The sequence below is a fragment of the Equus asinus genome, chromosome 7 (genome assembly GCF_041296235.1).
Source record: "Equus asinus isolate D_3611 breed Donkey chromosome 7, EquAss-T2T_v2, whole genome shotgun sequence".
NCBI lineage: Eukaryota > Metazoa > Chordata > Mammalia > Perissodactyla > Equidae > Equus > Equus asinus.
In genome coordinates this window covers 97,316,013-97,333,899 of record NC_091796.1, presented here as the reverse complement: position 1 = coordinate 97,333,899, position 17,887 = coordinate 97,316,013, and the positions used below count along the sequence as shown (strand labels likewise).

General features: G+C 53.0%; 1 protein-coding gene across 2 annotated transcripts in view; it reads left to right on the top strand.

The window, feature by feature from the left end:
• CCDC88C (coiled-coil domain containing 88C) overlaps window positions 1-14,620 on the top strand; it is a 131,576-nt gene extending 116,956 nt beyond the window's left edge. For both annotated transcript variants that reach the window (XM_014832075.3, XM_070514192.1), the window contains 5 exons: window positions 2,191-2,379; window positions 4,724-4,792; window positions 7,256-7,324; window positions 8,139-8,428; window positions 12,298-14,620. In XM_014832075.3, coding sequence (XP_014687561.3) covers window positions 2,191-2,379; window positions 4,724-4,792; window positions 7,256-7,324; window positions 8,139-8,428; window positions 12,298-13,314 — 1,634 coding nt within the window. In that variant the 3' untranslated portion in view covers window positions 13,315-14,620. The remainder of the gene's footprint in view (window positions 1-2,190; window positions 2,380-4,723; window positions 4,793-7,255; window positions 7,325-8,138; window positions 8,429-12,297) is intronic.
• Window positions 14,621-17,887: the final 3,267 nt, after the last annotated feature.

The following is a 17,887-nucleotide window of genomic DNA, read 5'->3' as shown; positions in this document are numbered from 1 at the left end:
TTCTGGTCTTCCTCTGACATCCCATCCTCTCCTAACGAGCCTGTCCCTTTCTCAGAGATTGGAGACTTCTAGTCCTTTCCCTTTACCCTGTGTCTTCATCCTGTGTCCTCCTTCATTTCTGAAACTCAGACAAACCAAAAACAGTACCTAAAGGCCAGATGCACTGTAGCGGACCCTTCTCCCGACCCCACCTCCAAGCCAAGCTTAAAGTAGCCAGCGTGGATTCTCATTTCAAAAGAGAAGATGAGTTGTCACACCCTCTGGACCGTTTCTCCAGCGCAGCACAGTATTAGGGGAGCCTCGGGACATCCATGCACAGGTCCTTGGGCCAGGATGTCCGTGCTAAGTAAGTCCAGGGGCCGTGTGCTGCCCGCCCTCTCGCACCTGCAGGCTTATGTCATGCCCGTGTGTAAAGCCGAACTGGTCCGTTGTCGCTTCGCTGCCTACAATATACGGCCTCTCAAGTGAGATTGGGTTTTTTTTAAGACTTATTTTTTAGCAGCTAAATTTAAAACTGCTGCCCTTTTCTCCTCTTTCTTTGTCAGAGCACTGAATTGTTGGCTTTTGCTAATAAGGCCCTTTCTAGATGTGTTCTGTGTCTGGAAGGATTTATTGCTCCGTTCAAGCATTTTGAATAAATGAATCAATGTTGCTGAGCCAGAGTTCAGCCCAGAATGAAGTTTTGTGGCTGTGCTGTAGGTCTCTGACCTCTCAGATGCTGCCGTTAATACAGTAGTGGACAAAGAGAACGTCAGCACACGGTGACACCCAGGGCGGGTCGCTAGAGGCCTTTAGCTACTGCCGTATTTTCTCTCTCCAGTCATTCGTGTACCATCTTCATGATGTTTGCCATATCTTTATATCACCTGTATGATTACTTACATATTTTCTCTTGAATTGACTCACCATTTCCACTTAAATTTATTTTAAAAGGAAAGATTATTGTCAGTACTGTAAATGGAAAACCAGTATCACCATAAAAACAAGGTAACTGTAGAAATTAATCCAGAACTCCGGCAATGTTGAAGTCGGCTGACGTGGCGCCGACCTCATCTCGTGCACGCGCTTCAGGCACCCTGGGCCTCCGGGCCTCTGTCTTCAGAGCATGCTGTTGGGATCGTGCTGTTCCTCTGCCGTCCGTGCTAGCTGTTTGCTCATCTCCGCCTCCCCTCTGCTGCTCATTTTAACTCCACCTGTTGGATGCCTGTCCCAGTTCATTCCACCAGACTTGAGTCTTGCTTCTCATCAAGGTTATCTTTCAAAATCCAAATTTTCCCTTGATTTCAAGTCGTAAGATTTGGGCACCTAGAACTTCACAGTGAGTCCAGACTTTGAGTGGCTGCGGGGGCAGGTGGGGCAGGTCCGTGGGAGAGCGTGGAGAAGGGCTGAAGTCTCCACGTCCACAGCCTCGGGGAGCCTGGAGCGGGACGCTGTGCACAACAGCACTGCCCTAATGCTGTTAGGAATTCCAGCCGCGTTAGTGTTTATCCTGTATTTGGAGAGCCCATCCCTTTTCCTACTAGGTAGTTGGAGTTAGGGTTTTGGTCTTTTTTTAATGTTTTTATGTAGGATTTTATTTAATTTTGACAAAAGTATATGTTCCTGGTAGAAAATTTAGAGATTGTGGAAAAACACAAGCTATGAGGTAAAAGTTATTCTTGCCGTCAGCCTCACCGTGTGATGAGGCTTCTGAAGTTAGTGTTAGGGCGCTGGTTAACCCTCTTCCTCGAATCATAAGTGAAGCCAGTTGGAGGCTGCACATCCCAGACCTTCAGGGCCTCGGCTGCAGGTCCAGGGTAATCCTGAGCAGACATCTGTGAGGATCTTTTTAAATCAGGGATTGGAGTTAGAGACGGTGTTGCACAGACAGCTAGTGTGCCCTGTAGTTACTATGTTGGACAGTGACCAACGTTTTGTTTGTCCTCTTGGGTTCTCCCTTTATTTTCTCCCAGCCTTTTAGGGCTCACAGTGTGACCCATCATTAGAGCCAGGGCCACCTCACCGGGCCTCCGACACCGGCCTGCCACCAGGGCCCCTCCTCTTTCAACCACAGCCCGGGAGGCGCGGCCGCCCAGCTTTTGTCCCGTGGTCCGTGTGCCTTGCTGCCCCTGCTTCTAGGCCTCAGTGTGGTAGCCCAGCCTTGGCACAGGATTGCACAGCCCCATTTCTCAATGTCCTTCTCTGCCCCAGGCCCTGGGGACCCAAAACCAAAGCGAGGGTCCCCGCACGGTGGCAGCCTTGACCGCACGGATGCGTCCGCTGACCTGACCCTGAAGCCCTGGCCCTTGGAGCTGGGCTCCCGGACCTGTTCAACCTCAGCTATCACTACAACCCCTTCCAGCTCCACCCCCATCTCCCGGCACCCAGGCCGTACCAAAGGTGAGTCACCGGCCCTCCAGAGCCAAGGGGGATGAGCATCTGGGGCCCAGGGTCCTCCTGAAGACCCTGGGCTCTCAGAGGCAGGAGGGGTCTCTTGGGCTGAGAGGTATGAGCAGAGTGGTCAAGCTGTGGGCAACCTTTGGCATCCTGCAGATGCAGGTACAGACCTCAGCTCTGCCTGCCGGCTGGGTGACTTTGGGCGGGGAGCTTGCCCATCTGGAGGCCCAATCCTAAGCTGCTAATGGGAAAGCCCCAGAACCCAGTGCCGCCGCCACCACCGTTCAGGAATGTGGCACCAGGTAGCTCCAGGGGGAAGTGAAGGTGCAGCTGAGAACCAGAGTTGGGGCTAAAAGTAGGCACCTTCCCTCACCCCACTTTGTAGAAGTCTGGGGTTTATTCTCGAGAGAGGATACGTGAGGGGGTCTCTGACCTAGAGGGCAGTGGTAGAGTGAAGGGCAGGTGTCCTAAACTGAAAAACAGGGGATTCAGTGAGGGGTCCACAAACTGAATGTCTCCCAGGATGCCAGTAACCATGCATGTTCACACTTTAGACTCAAGATTAAGGTATTCACGCCATAAGATTAGCTTGAGAAATTCCCAGCAGAACGGCTCAGTCAGATCCTGCCAGAGGAAGCCCGTGGAAGTTCAGGGGTCCCCGGACACCTGAGGAGAGCCTCCAACAGCAGACAGAGACCAGGAGCAGTGGGAGGGGCAACAGAGCAGACAGACGCTAAGCTTTGAACAGATGACAGCTTTAAAATGCCCATCGTTAATATAGTCAAGGATGAGCGAAAAGCTGTTGTACCCATGAAACAAGAACAGGGTGCTGTAAAAAGGAGCAGTGAGGGGGAGAACACTTGGAAATTTAAAACACGCAAACAGAAGAGAAAAGATAGAATTTAAAACTAAAAAAGACGTTCTGCTTATGATTTAGAGATACAAAAAGATCCAGAGAAGCAGTGGAAAGAGCTGAAAGCAATCGCCTTTGGGGGTGTTAGAAATTGGAGAGAATGGGAATGGGTTATTTTTCATAATACCACCCACTCAGCTCTTGAAACCATGGGCATACCTAAATAACCTTGATTTGACAAACAAAACAAAGCAAAGACAGGGTCCCTGTCCTTATCGTGTGCCTGGGTTAGCTTCATGACTTGTCCCAGTTACTTACAAGCAGGAAACACCCTGGGGAAAAGATGAGTTGAGTGGGCACAGGGCAGCCTGGTGGTCCTTCTCCCCTCCTGGCCAGACACTGAAAGTGGCAGTCACTTACTGTTGGATGTCAGGAATTGAGCCATGTGCTTCCTGGGACAGGCATGCTCAGCCCAGCATGGCAAGGGTGTTCGTTGTAGGCAGTCAGCAGTCTCCCCCAGGCTCCCAGGCTTTGGGGTGCAGAAGCTCTGCCTGGTCTCGGGAAGGAGCTGGGAGCACCATCTCTTCTCAAACTTCCAACAGCCTGTGTGGTTCAAGGCCCGACCCTCTAGGCTAACCCATGGGTTGTTTCAGCCTGGCTTGCGTCACTGAGCCAGAGCCCAAGCCTAGAAACATCACTGGCGGCTTGTACTCCTGCAGAGCCTGCCTGAGGGTGTGTCACCACTGCAAACCCAGCACTGTTCACCGCGAGTTCCCAGGAGCCCAGTTCTCATGCTCGGGGCATTCATTGCCAGTGGATGTATGTCTTCAGAATGGAAACCCTCTTGTCGTTTTGGAGGGGACGCAGAGCCTGCTGTAAGAGGGGAAGCAGCAGGCTTCAGGCACAGGGCGTTTCCCAGTCCCTCTTTCTCAGGGAGGGGGCGGTTGACCGGTGGCGCGCGGATTCCCAGGTCCGTTCCTGGTTAGGAGCTGCTGGTGCGCACTGTAGTCTCCTGGGGCTCACCATCGCCGCTCAGCTGGTGCGTTCTCCCCTTTTCCTTCCTCCCGCCTCCTGAAGACAGCGTGGCCCCTGGGAGAGAATTGCTTCACGGCCCTTTGCTTTTAGTGCGGCCGGCCCTTGAGCTTGGAAGGGGCTCCCCGGGGTACTAAATATTCAGCTCTGTTTGCTGCATTATCCTTAGGCCAGAACACAGCTGTAGTCTTGAGTCTCAGTGACTGCACAGGCAGAAGTGGGATTCAAAGTTGAATCGATAGGAGTCGGGAATGTGAGCGCTGTTCCAGCAGGAGAAACAGGGAGGGATGGTAGAGGCAGACCCTCAGGGCACTGTCCCCATGCCCCTCCCTCACCCCCGAAGCTGGACACTGCCATGACGCAGGTGCCGGGCAAGGGTCAGAAGTAGCCGTCTGGCAGAGGGCCCAGGTTTCCCTATGGGTGTCTGGAACCCCTAACTCACCAGCCTTGTTTTCCTGGTAGGCTACAACTCGGATGACAGCCTCTGCGAGCCGTCCCTGGAGCTCGAGTTCACCAACCACAGGCAGTACGGTAAGTGGTCAGTGCATTGTGCCCTTGGGTGTGGGGTCTCAGACTTGTTTTTGTGCACGGTACCTTTCCTTCAATCTGAGTCCTGTGTGGAAATCCAACACACAGAACAGGTGAAAGTGGAGTGGTTATGTTGAAGTGAACATGGGGGCGCCCACAGCTCCTCCAGCCACCTTCCTTGCCCTCCCCAGGTGTCTCAGCATGTAGCTTCTGCTTACATACCTCCAGTGATGGGGAAGTCACTACCTATCAAGCATCCTACTTCTACAGGCTCTGATTCCCCTTGCTTTAAAGCACCCCACAGGTTTGCCTGGATGTTTTGGTGACCCACACAGGGAGCATTGATTGCGGGAAGGTCTCTCACTGTCCTCACTTGGATTTTAGTTGCCCAGAGTAGTGCCAAACTGTATTTAGTCCTGGCAATTGTTAAAAACACTTGCCATTTGAGTTAGGCATGGTGTCAATTTCTGTAGAAGGGAAACAGTGAATTATACCAGGCTTCTCAAAAATTAAAAGCTGCTTTGGGTTTTTGTAGTTTTTCAGAAACAAAAATGCTAGAAGGATGGGAAGATAATTCTTTTAAAAAAAAAAAAACAAACTCAGAAAGTTTCCGTCAAATTCAGTTTACTTCTGAAGCATCAGCAGTCAGTGTAGGAGCCAGCATTGTCTCCTACCCTGTCCAGTGTCTTAAAAAGTCTCATGATGCTACGTCCATTCACACAAATGCAGACATTTACAATTTCCATGAGTAAAGGCAGGCTCTGTGGTGAAACAGTTTGGCACGAGGGAGTGAAGGATAACGCAGCAGGAGGCGTCTGCTGCGCATTGGTAAGTCACTGAGCGGCCAGATTTATGCTTAAGTCAGCTGACCAAAGAGATTTTCTTCCTAAGTATCCTGATTCCTCAAGCTTCTCTTATCAGAAAAAAGAAGACAAAGGGGTTTTCAATGCAGGACTTGAATAAACCTGCTTTGGGATCCCATTGATTTGTATCACAATTTTCTTTTAGTGGAAGTTTTTTTTGGTGAAGAAGATTGGCCCTGAGCTAACATCTGTGCCAATCTTCCTCTACTTTATGTGGGATGTCGCTACAGTGTGGCTTGATGAGCAGTGCTAGCTCCACACCCAGAATCCAAACCTGTGAACCCCCGGCCACCAGAGCAGAGCACGTGAACTTAACCACCATGACCCTAGGCTGGCCCCTTATTTTTTTTTAGAGAGAGAGAGATGTGTTTTTTATTTCAAATTTTCCCATCTCAAAGAGGGGATTCATTCTGCTTTTACACTGTTTACGAAAACCAAGTGTTTGTTGGCCCGTCCCCAGCCCCCGTTTGCTAACAGGTCTTTTCCAGATGCCTGCTATTTGCAGCATACCAGCTCTTGGGAACCGGCTGCCCTATAGACCCAGTAAATCAAGACAGACTTTCCTGGGGGGCGGGGGGAGGGGGGAGGAGCAGAGCGTCTCCCAGTGTGTCTCCAGTCCTCAGTGCCGTTCAGCTCCACACCAGCTGTGTGCTGGGGGGATGCAGAGATGACAGACACAGTCCCTGTCCCTGTCCCTCGGGGGTTCATGGTGCAGCAGGACAAACACTGAGACGGGGAGGCTGGCGAGGGCCGTGATGCTGAGCGCTGCTGGAAGCGTGGACCAGCAGAGGTGGGTCTGCAGGCCTTGCAGGGACGGCCTGCCTTTTGCAGGGGTGGGGCCCCCCGTCCTGCAGCCAGTGCTCACCGTCTGATCCGAGAGTGGCCGCAGACACCCTCAGGCCACACACACCGAGGCTGGGAGGACTCGTTTCCTCCAGCGCTTGTCACCGTGAAGGTCGATGTTTCCCTTTGGGGCGGATGTAAATTCGAGATGAGCAAGCACAGAAGCTGCAGGACAGCAAACAACCAGGAAGAGCGAGTGTTGCCTTTCCTCCTGAGGGTCCCCACACGCCCTCCCACAGCTCACCAGAGTGAAGCTGCACCTGCTCCCTCGTACACGTGTGGCACACACTGCTGTTTCCTCCCTCCCACCCTCGTCAGCTTGCACTGATGTGGTCTAGGCAGGGGGTTTTTGCATGTTCCAGAAAGTTCTATGTAGTAATAGGTGTGGGCAGCCCCGCCCCAACCACTGGCTGACCAAGAGCCACCCTTTTCTTGTCTGCTTTCTGTACTGGAGTTCTGCATGACATTTCTTTCATTAACAAAATTGTTTTAAGCCCCGGCCCTAGACCTGATAGAAATAGCTAACACAGATGGTTATCTCAGGGCAGCCTGCTGTGTGCTACGCCTGCACTGAGCTGGTGGAGCCTGGCATCCTCGTGGGAGCGTGTAGAGAATCGCAAGTCCGCCCTTCCTCAGGGCCTTTCGCCTTGCCTTGGGCACAGGGTTACCCGGTTACATGATTTGTCTCAGATTAGATGTGCTCGTCCGGGGTGTCCCAGGTCCTCGGCCCTTCAGGTTAAATGTGGTCGTGTTCTTTCAGCGTCCCGGCCGGGGAGCTTGGAGAGCAGCAGAAATGCGTCCAGTGACAGCTCCCCTCTTAACCTCAAAGGTAAGTGGGCCTTTCCTTCTGGGCACTTTTCAGTGTAGTTAGATCTTTGGCTCTGGGCTCATATTACTTTTATAATTTAAAAAATACAGTTCACAAGAGCCCCCAGCGTGTTGTCCGTTTGCGTTCCGAGCCCGCAGCACGCGGTTTCAGGCGCAGGCTTGCGAGTTTGGAGGGATTTGTGTTCGCCCCCCTTCACCCGCACTGACCAGCTCTGGGCGCTGGGTGAGGCACCCATCCTCTGAATCCAAGATCCCTCGTCTTTGGAATGGGGGCAGTAACAGGAGTTCCATTCCGTTGTGGTCAGAGAACATAGTGGATGACTTTGATTCTTTTGAATGTTTCTAAGTTTGTTTTACGGGGCAGAATATGGCCTGTCTATTTAATGAATGCTTCCTGTGCACTTGAGAAGCATGTGCGTGCTGTCCCAAGACCGTAAACTCTTCCGAAGATTTTTTCTTCTTAGCGTCTACACACCGGCCCCTAGAAGAACACCTAGCATGTGGCAGGTGCTAGAGAGACCTTGAATACATGAATGGATGAGCGCTAACGTGTGTGCCTTACAGCTGTTAATAATTTAGGTTTAGCAGAAGATTTCCACTTTTACCTCTAGTTCTTTTTTTTAAATGCCAAAGTGCAATTCTGAAGTATTCCAAAATGCCGTTAATATCCAGAATCCCGCCTGGGAGAAGTGCGCCCTGTGTTGTCAGCCAGGGTTCTCTCTGCGGTCAGTGCAGGGCAGTGCAGAGCCCTGGAGCAGGTGAGCAGGGGGTGGGGACTGATGTGTGCTCCTCTGTGTCGGCCCTGCGACACCCAGGTTCCTCCGACCAGCTCCACGGCAGGTCCGAGAGCTTCAGCAGTGAAGACCTGATCCCCAGCAGGGACACAGCTACTCAGCCACAGGATGCCAGCGCCCCGGGACGCACTGCCCTCGGCCGCCATGAGTACCCCCCACCCCGGAACGGGCCTCTCGCACAGGAGGGCATCCAGAAGAGGGGCGTGGCCCAGCCACATGCCGGAGCACGGCCCTGCTCCGCCTCCCCGAGCAGCGAGATGGTCACCCTGGAGGAGTTCCTAGAGGAGAGCAACCGGAGCTCCCCCACCCCCGTGAGTGGCCCAGGGCTCAGATGTGGTGGGCCTCTTCCCTCTCTCTCTCTCCCCCTGCACCAGGACTGTAGGCAGGGGCCGTGGCAGCAAAGTCACAGAAAAGGATGGAGGTGGGCGTGGCGTGGCCTAGGTGCAGAGCTGGCTTGCATGGGGGAGCATAGCCAGTAGCCAGCAAACTATCAGGTGCTGGCGGCCAGCCCAGACCTCGGAGGCTGTTTTCTCCATCTGTGAAGCAAGCGGGCGGAAATTTGTTGCCGACATGGAGGGTGGGGGTGGTGGAGAAGCAGCACTGGGCGTTTCTCCAGAGACAGTGTGGCCAGCACCCGACTTGCAGGGTTGGGATCTCACACTAGGTTTCGTGGCAGAGCTCGGAATATCCCCTTACCCTGAGCCTTCATCTGCAGAGGTCGCAAATTTTTTCTGGAAAGGACCAGATAGTAAATATTTCAGGCTTTCAGGGCTGCATGACTGCAACTGCTGTCGCAGCTACTCAGCTCTGCCGTTTTAGTGGGAAAGTGGACTCAGACCCTCTGTCAGTGAGCAGACGTGACTGTTCCAATAGAACTTTCCTGTGGACACTGACATTCGAATTTCGTACCATTGTCACGTCACAAAAGGTTATTCTTTTTAAAAAATGTTTTTCGGTCGTTTAAAAACGTAAGAATTATTCTTAGCCCACAGGCCACACAAGAACGTGCAGCAGCCTGAGTCGGCCCACAGCTCTGATCGGCTGACCTTGTTCTGAGCTCTAACCCTCCGACGTCACCTGTCTTGGGGTCCCGTCCTCTGTCACCTTTCCAGTGTCTCAGTTTAGCTTTTCTGAAGCTGGCTGTGCGCCTTTTACGCACTGTCTGAATTCATTCGTATCCGCTGTTGGGTTCTGGAGCAGGTCAAGGACACCGTCTTGCCGTTGAGACTGTGTAAGGATTTTTAATGCTTTGATTCCGTCTCATTCCCCTTAAATAAACACGGTTGAACTTTCTCTAGCCATATGGGAAACTCTGACCCACATTCCTAGCCCACCATGACACACAGAATACAGCACATTGGTTCAGTGGGTATTAATTGAACACCTGCTGTGTGTTGCAGAAGGCATGGTGCCTGCTCTTGAGAAAAAGCAAACCAGTGAGTCGCCAGGTTTGTGTCGCATCCTTGCTAGGTGCCTGGTCTTGGAGTTGGCACCGAAAGGAAATAAAAACACGGTCCCCGCCCTCCCTTCGTTTGTATTTGTCTCCCAAGCACCTTACTGTGTGTTGGGAGCTGGAGAAACCGAGCTGAGAAAGATGAAGCCCTGCCCTCAAGAAGTTTGTGGCCTGACGCGCTGGTCCTCAGATGCCAGCGTGCCTCACTCACCTGGCGGGCTTGCCAGGACACAGGCCGGACCCCGGAGTTTCTGACTCAGTGGGTTTGAGGGGGGCTCCCTGAGAATGTTCATCTCTACTGAGTTCCCAGATGATGCCCTTGCTGTCAGCATGTGCAGGCGTCACACACCGAGAGGCACGATCTGATGGAATAAGTGAGAACGGTCCAGAAGTCAGGGTGCCTGCAATTGGAAGGCTTTCCTTCTCAGTCCTTTTCTGGTTCTATGCCTGTCACAGTGGGCTTCCTTTCCCTTTGCAGATCTTGGGGGACAAGGCCTGAGCAAGGGGCAGGGCCCCTCCCTGCCCAGCTCAAACCTGTCATCGTAGTCACCATTCTTCACGCTCCGTATCATTACCTGTCCCTTTTCAGCCTCCACAAGACCAAAATTGTCTCGCTGCAGCAATTTCTGTTGGAAGCTGATGCTCAGCCCCTGAAAGCCACCGCACCTCTCTGTCAGCCCAGGGTGCCCACCCCGCTAACCCCACACAGTGCCATCTCCCACCCTCCCCCGAGCAGGCCTGGAGAAGTCACATGGCCCCCCACCGCCCCCATGTGTCCACTCCCTGAGTGTTGACGATGCTGGGAGGGGGTCACAGGATGGGTTCCCTGGGTGGCAGGGAGGGTGGCTCCTGAAGGTGGGTGTCAGAGACTCAGAAGTGTGCAGAAAGGAGCCAGGTGGTGTGGAAAACGGCTCCAGGGTCAGACAGCTGTGGGTTTTATTCCTCAATCTACCACTCTCTAGAAATAGGACCTGTTCAACCTCTATGACCTCAATTTCCTTACCTAGGAAAGCTGGGGTGTTTTTGTTTTTTGCCGAGGAAGCTTCACCCCAAGCTAACATCGGTACCAGTCTTCCTCTATTTTATATGTGGGTCACTGCCACAGCATGGCTGACAAGTGGTGCAGGTCCACACCCGGGATCTGAACCCACAAACCCGGGCTGCCAAAGCAGAGCACACCGAACTTAACCACTATACCCCAGGGCCAGCCCTGTAGAGGTAGTTTTAATACAACCTCACACAACCTTGCAAGATTGCTTAACAATCAAATGAGGTTTAGGTGGGGTGTTTGTGTGTGTGTGTGTGATTACATCTGTGGTTGCTGCCACAGTGCCTGGCACATGGGAAGCCCTCAGTAAGGGTTCCTGTGGATATTAATGACCGAAGGTCTTATGTCACACCCACCCAAGACCTGTGGCTTCAAACTAGCATGAAACAGCAGGTCACATCTCTGTCAAGGAGAGCATCCAGCTGTTTTCACGGGCCAGGAGTTGATGGCAGGTGCAGACGGCTCCTGAGCTGCTGACCCGTCCTGCAGACTGACCCCCGACAGGTCACAGCGGGTGGGGGTCCAAGTGCATCAGCTCTCAGGCCCTGACTCTCATCTCCCGCGTGAACCCACTTCCTTTCCTTTTTTTTTCCAAAGATTTTATTTTTTCCTTTTTCTCCCCAAAGCCCCCCGGTACATAGTTGTGTATTCTTCGTTGTGGGTTCTTCTAGTTGTGGCATGTGGGACGCTGCCTCAGCGTGGTCTGATGAGCAGTGCCATGTCCGCGCCCAGGATTCGAACTAATGAAACACTGGGCCGCCTGCAGCGGAGCGCGCGAACTTAACCACTCGGCCACAGGGCCAGCCCCCACTTCCTTTCCTTTTTGTGGTCTCCGGCAGCCTCCAGAGAAACCTCTGCCTGGCTTCCCGGGCTGTGAGGTGCTGGCAGAAGGCAGAAGTTATCCAAGCAGGCCATAGACCTCGGCTTCTGGTGGCTCTCCCTGCCCCCAGGGTGGTGGCAAAGGACACAGGTGCCCTGGTCAGGGAAAGCTCAGCCTGGCTAGGGCAGCTGCTTGAGGGGACAGTCTGGTGGGCTGGGCCACCAGGTGTATTCCAGTCCCCGTGCAGCCTCGCTGTTCTCCTGGGCGTCCACCTTTCTGGTCCCCGCCCCCGTTGTGTTTGCTTCTTCCCTTTCTCCATCAGGAGAAAGATCTGAGTGGCACGGAGGGTCCTGAGTGCGCTTGGTTCTGGCTTTTCAGAAGCTGGTCTCATTTCTCTTCCTCTCCGTGGCCCCGATAAAGCCCTTGCTTGTGATATGGCTGAGTATGGTGGACGGACGAGGGAAAGGAGGTTCGGTCCGACTAGTCAGCATTCTGCCTCTTGTTCTGCTTGGTGGGAAAGTGCGACACAGAAACAGTTGGCTGTGGTCAGGGCTGAAAGCTTCCGTAAAGTGGAGGAGCTTTGTGGGAAGTCATTGTCTCCTCTGGATCTGTTTTCTTGCAAAGTTAGGGGGCTGCCTGTGTGGCGTCTGGCGTTCTCTCCCTGATGACCCGCATGTTGCCCCCCACTGTCCTGACCAGGGGTGGTATGTGTCGTGGGGCGACATTATGCCTTGCAGAGGCCGAGCAGGAGTGGGAAACCGGTGCTGGCCATAGGGGCTGCACAGGGGACAGACATCCTGGGTGGGAGGAGGACTCCCCGGACCCACCTGGCTCTCAGTCCCTCCTCTCTTCTCTGTAGGACACTCCTGGTTGCCGGGATGAGCTGCTAAGTGACTACTTCAGAAAGGCCACTGAGCTCCCGGCCATCGGAGGCCAGTCAGGACCACCTACCAGGAAAGAAGGAGCCAAGATGCCCACCAGCTTTGTGGCCCCCACCATCAAGATGGCCATCAACGCCTCCGAGGGGAAGGTGCTGAAGCCTGGGCAGTGTGTGAAGTCAAACTTCAGAGCTGCTGAGGCCGAGGCCCCACCCAGTGCCCTCCCGAGGCAGGCCCAGCCTCCTCAGAGCCTGTCTCTGGGCAGACCCCGGCAGGCCACAATGCCCCCGACTTCCCACACGCCTGCCAGCCGGAGCGCGTCCCTGAGCCGGGCCTTCAGCCTGGCCTCAGCTGACCTTCTCCGGGCCAGTGGGCCAGAGGCCTGCAAACAGGAGTCCCCTCAGAAGCCTGGGGGTCCTGAGGCTTCGGGGGGCAGAGAAACGGGCAGCCACACCCTGCAAAGCCCCACACCCCCCAGCTGCCACAGCCTGGCCCGGGAGCGGACCCCACTTGTGGGAAAGGCTGGTGGCTCCTGTCAGGGCCCAGGTCCCCGGAGCCGGCCACTGGACATGAGACGCTTCTCACTGGCTCCCCCAAAGGAGGAGAGGCTGGCCCCCCTACAGCAGTCAGCCACGGTCCCTGCCCTTGCCGCTGGAGGTGGCGGTGGCTGCGGAAGCAATTCCCAGCTGCAGCGCTTCTCATCCGCTGCGGCCCCGGCCGCCAGGACTAAGACCCAGACTCCCCCATACTCGGGGGAGGTGGCCGCCGTGGCCCCTGTCCGGGTGGGGCTCAGCCTCTCAGAGGGTGATAGGGTCCCAGGGCAGGGTCACGGTGAGGGGCTCCCTGCCAAGAGCCCGGGCAGGTCTCCCGATGTGGCCCCCCACGCCAGCCGGGGCCCTGAGGACTTCGGTCGTGGGAGCGGCTCAAAGAGCACACCGGCGTCCCCAGAGCCAGGTGGGGACCAGCAGACGGTGTGGTACGAGTACGGCTGCGTGTGACTGTCTCCTGGGCCAGCCCCTCCTGAATCTTCAAACTCCTGATGCGCCTCCTCATTTTGGTGGCCTTTTCTCCTGTCTGCCTGTGGTGCCAGGAAAGGGTTTTAGGATGAGCAAAGAGGTTCCCATGCACCTCTCCTGTTTGTTTTGTTAACGAGAACACTGTGCCAAGCCTTAAGAGGATTACACGCCCAGGTGTGGAACGTGTCTTCCGTATCTGTAGCCTCCAGCGACTGATATCTTTTGAACAAATCCACTTTGGCGTGGGGACAGTCAGAATGCAGTGACAGAACTGATGTACCCCAAAGCAGACACTATTTGCGCGTGCCCCTATAGAACACTTGTTGCAACTTGTTGACCTCCACTAAAGCCTGCGTGTGTGCACACGTGTGCAAGCACACACACACAGGGCTGACCCCTAGTGGGTCTGGAAACTCTACTCCCTCTCCCCAAAGCCATTTGACCCTGGGAGAAGCCCAGACTGGCCAAACTACAGAGATCTTGGGGGCCTTGGGTGGACCCCAGGGTCAGATCGCTGTTAAAAACCAGAAAACCAGGAGCGTTGCTGTGCCGTTCCTGGGGTCCCAAGCACTTCCCTTCACCCCAGGGCCAGGGTGGCCTTCCAGGCAGGTGGCAGGTGGCCCCGGGCTTTTTCCTCCCCCGTGTGTGGCTCCTGGGCTCTGCACACTGGGCTCCAGGGCCACACGGGGACCTGCCTTCCCTGGTTCACTTCTGTGCGAACACTGGATCTGCCGGGCCTGGGGGGATGGGGCAGAGAGAAGCCCGTGCCCCCTCCCGGCAAGTGTGCATAGTGTACAGAGGGGAGGCGTGTGCGAGAGTGAGGTGCGGGCCTGATTCCCATGTGGCCGCTGCACCCCGACTTCTCCCATCTCCGATGAGATGTTATTATTTCTGAATAACTTCTTGCAGTAGAAACCAAATTTCTTTTAATATATTACACATGTTATGTCCACACTCGTGTGAAGTCTGCGTCCTTTGAGAGGGATCTATTTATGTTCCGCCGGGACTCGTTCTCTGCCGTCAGGAACCGCACCTGCTGCTTTTGTGTTTGGTCACGTTCCTGACACTTGGTTTCCTGCTCTCTAGGAAAGGTGCTCTTCCTGGGATGTACTAAACCTGGTGATTTTGGTTTTTTAAGATTTCTTCTCCTTTTGATTTAATACACCAAGAAAGAAATGGGAATGTTAACAAGATCAATTTTAGCCGTGCTGTGAGCTGTGTATTAAATAGCCATTCATTCTGGAACACAAGGACGGGATTGTAATAAAGTGAAGTGGAGTCGAAGCGAGTCCTAGTTTTCCTCAGTGCACGTTATTGGCAGCCTTGAGTAGGCCGTCAGGGGGATCTCGAGGCTCCCTGCTTCAGCGCCCCAAAGAGTCATCCCCGGCCGTTGGCACCCACAGCTCCCTGTGCCACTATGTCAGAGAGTGTGAGAGCCAGGTTCCTGGTTACAACAACTTTGCTCCAGACTTGCATGTGTTTTAAGTTAGTATAAGTTGAATCCCATTTTGAGTTGGGATTCATATCATGACAGGAGCTTGGCTTAAAGTGGTCCTTTGTATTTTCCCAAGGCTCCTCAACTAGCAAGTGCCAGACCTGGAATTTAGATCTCAGGCCACAGATCAGAAGGAAGGGAGGGAGGGAGAGAGGGAGGCATATAAATTTCCACACACGACAAAATCTTTCTTCTAATGCTTCTCTGTCCAGCTGCCTCAGGGCCTCCTTACTCATCAGACTTCTTTTTTAAAAGAGGCTCCTCTTGCCTCCTCGCCAGTCCTTTCCCGAGGCTCTGCCATCTGTTGTATCCGACCCCTCAGCGGGAGCTGCCATCCACAATGGTTTGAGCTGAACTGAACTCTCAGCCTCTTGTCTCATGATTCCCTTCCCTCTGGGGCGGCTCTTCATTCATTCACTCAGTCCTTCCACAAGCGGTCATTGAAAGCTTCCTGTGTGCCAAGTCCTAGGCTCCAGCTTCCAGGCTGCCCCTCCCTGCGTGCACCCCTTCAGCGCTGACCACTCCTGAGCTTCAGGCCTGAAGTCACAGCTGCCCGTCAGACCCAGGTGCCTTGACTGCAGGCTTCCTCCAGGCTCCCCAGCTCATCCAAGGACAGCGCTGTCTCACAATCACAGAAGCCTGTGATGCGGGCTTGAGCCCCCCATCTCTGCACATCCCACATTTTACAGGTCACATCCTTGACCTGAGAACGTGTCTGGAATCTGGCCCCCCTCACCTTGGCCACCTGTTCCCCTCCTAGGTGTCACGCACGCGCGCACACACACACACACACACACACACCTGGCCCTGGGTTTTGGAAGTAGCCTGCCATCAGTCACACACACACACACACAGCCCTGGGTTTTGGAAGTAGCCTGCCAACCAGACACACACACACACACACACACAGAGCCCTGGGTTTTGGAAGTAGCCTGCCAACCAGTCTGCCTGCCTCAGACAACTACTCAGCCCTCATGGCCCCAGGTGACCTTTCTTTTCAAACATTCCCCTGCGTCTGCCTCCACACTGGCCACACCCATCCCCTTGCGGACTAGGTCCTCTCTGCGTGGCTCACCAGCCCTCTTATCACTTCCTCCTCTTGTTCCAGACGAGCTCATACACATCCACAACTTTAATTACAGTGTGTTCCCAGAAGGCTCCAAATACGTCTAGCCCCAGCCTCTTCCCAGAACTTCCAGATCTGTCTTTCCAGCTTGGATGTCCCAAAGACACCTCCAACTCAACCCACAGTTCACCATCCTCCCCCAACCCCTTATATGTGCAACATCCCCCCCTCCTCCCCATGTCCTATCCTGAGCAGTACCCCGGGGTCCTGTTGCTGAGGGGGCGTCCCAGATCATGTCCCTCCTGAGCTCCAGGGCTCCACCCTCTCTGCACTGGCCTGGGAGATGTGTGACCTGGTGTCTCGGAGATACCCAAGCAGCCGCTGGATATTCATGCCCACAGCTCAGGAGTGAGGGCTGCCCGGGAGAGATTTGGGATCACCTGTGGGACAAGAGAGGCTCACCCTGGGCAGAACATTAAAGAGAAAATTAGAAAGCATAGGACAAACCTTGGGAAGCATCCAGCCAACGTTAAACATCCAGCCAGTTTATCAACCAACCAGGGGGAGGGGAGGGGATGGAATATGTATAATAAAGTTTTACTGATATAAAGTATGGATAACATAAGTTACAAATAATAAAATATGTAATACTTTCTATTGTAAAATCCATACAACCAATTGATTCTCTTAGAAGGCTGTCATTTATTTTTGCCAAACTTGTGTCTTTATAGCCAACCTATGCTTGCAACTGAGGAATGAGTGTAGTTCCAACATGAACGTTGGTTGATAATTTCTTTTATGTTAACAAGTAAGATGAACGTGAAAGGAGCTGATGATGGATGTCAGAACGTCACTCATTCGTTGATGATGTGAGTGGCTGCTCAGTCAGGTGGTAGTTTCTGAATGCTGGCCAAATTTCCTCAATTTCTTGTGCTGTTTGCATTGTAATGTTTACAGACACAGCACTTTTTTTTTTATATAATTTAATTTTTTTATTAAGGTTATAAAAGTTAACATCCTTGTGAAATTACAGTTGTACATTATTGTTAGTCATGTTGTAGGTACACCACTTCACCCCTAGTGCCCTCCCCCCACACCCCTTTCCCCTGGCAACCACCGATCAGTTCTCTTTGTCCATACGTTCACTACACCTATGAGTGGAGTCATGCCGAGTTCGTCTTTCTCTGTCTGGCTTATTTCACTCAACATAATACTCTCAAGGTCCATCCATGTTGTTGTGAATGGGACAACTTTGTCCTTTTTTATGGCTGAGTAGTATTCCATTGTATAAATATACCACAACTTCTTTATCCAATCATCAGTTCAGACACAGCACTTTTTAAAAAAAAAAAATAGAGATATAGTTTACATAATATTCACCCGAGACACATTTAAGTTTAATCTGCACCATTAACATTTTCTACATCACTTTCTTAATTAAGTCTGGAGACACTACATGCTGAAGAAAAATCAAGCCCAGGTTGGTAAGGTTTGCTAGTTTCTGTGGTGTAAATACCCTGGTCGATTTCAGGCCGCCAGCGTGGTGTCACTAACCCCAGAGGTGGGAAGAGAGATGCAGTTGCACCCTATTATATAACATCACTGCCACACAGATACAATAGGTGTAAATAAACCTCAAGGGCAAAGGTAACTAAAATAATTAGAAAGAGGCAAGTTTTGAGTATCATCACCTTTGTTTTTAATATAAATTATTCACAGGTTTACGTAAACTAATTTTTAATGATGGCTGTGTTTAACGACTAGCTTGCAAAACTCCTAGAAATTCACCCATCTGCTCTCACAAGCCAGTGCCCGCTGGCACCAGCACACCAGTGGGAGCACCACCTTTTAGGGATGGGCTGAAAAGGAAGAGAGAACAATTGAGAAGAAGTGGCCAAAGAAGGAGGAACCCGTGCAGAGAAGAGCTTTATAGAGCTGAGGTCCCAGCCGATGTTGATATATGTAGACCCAGGGTTCTTCCCACACAGGCCACT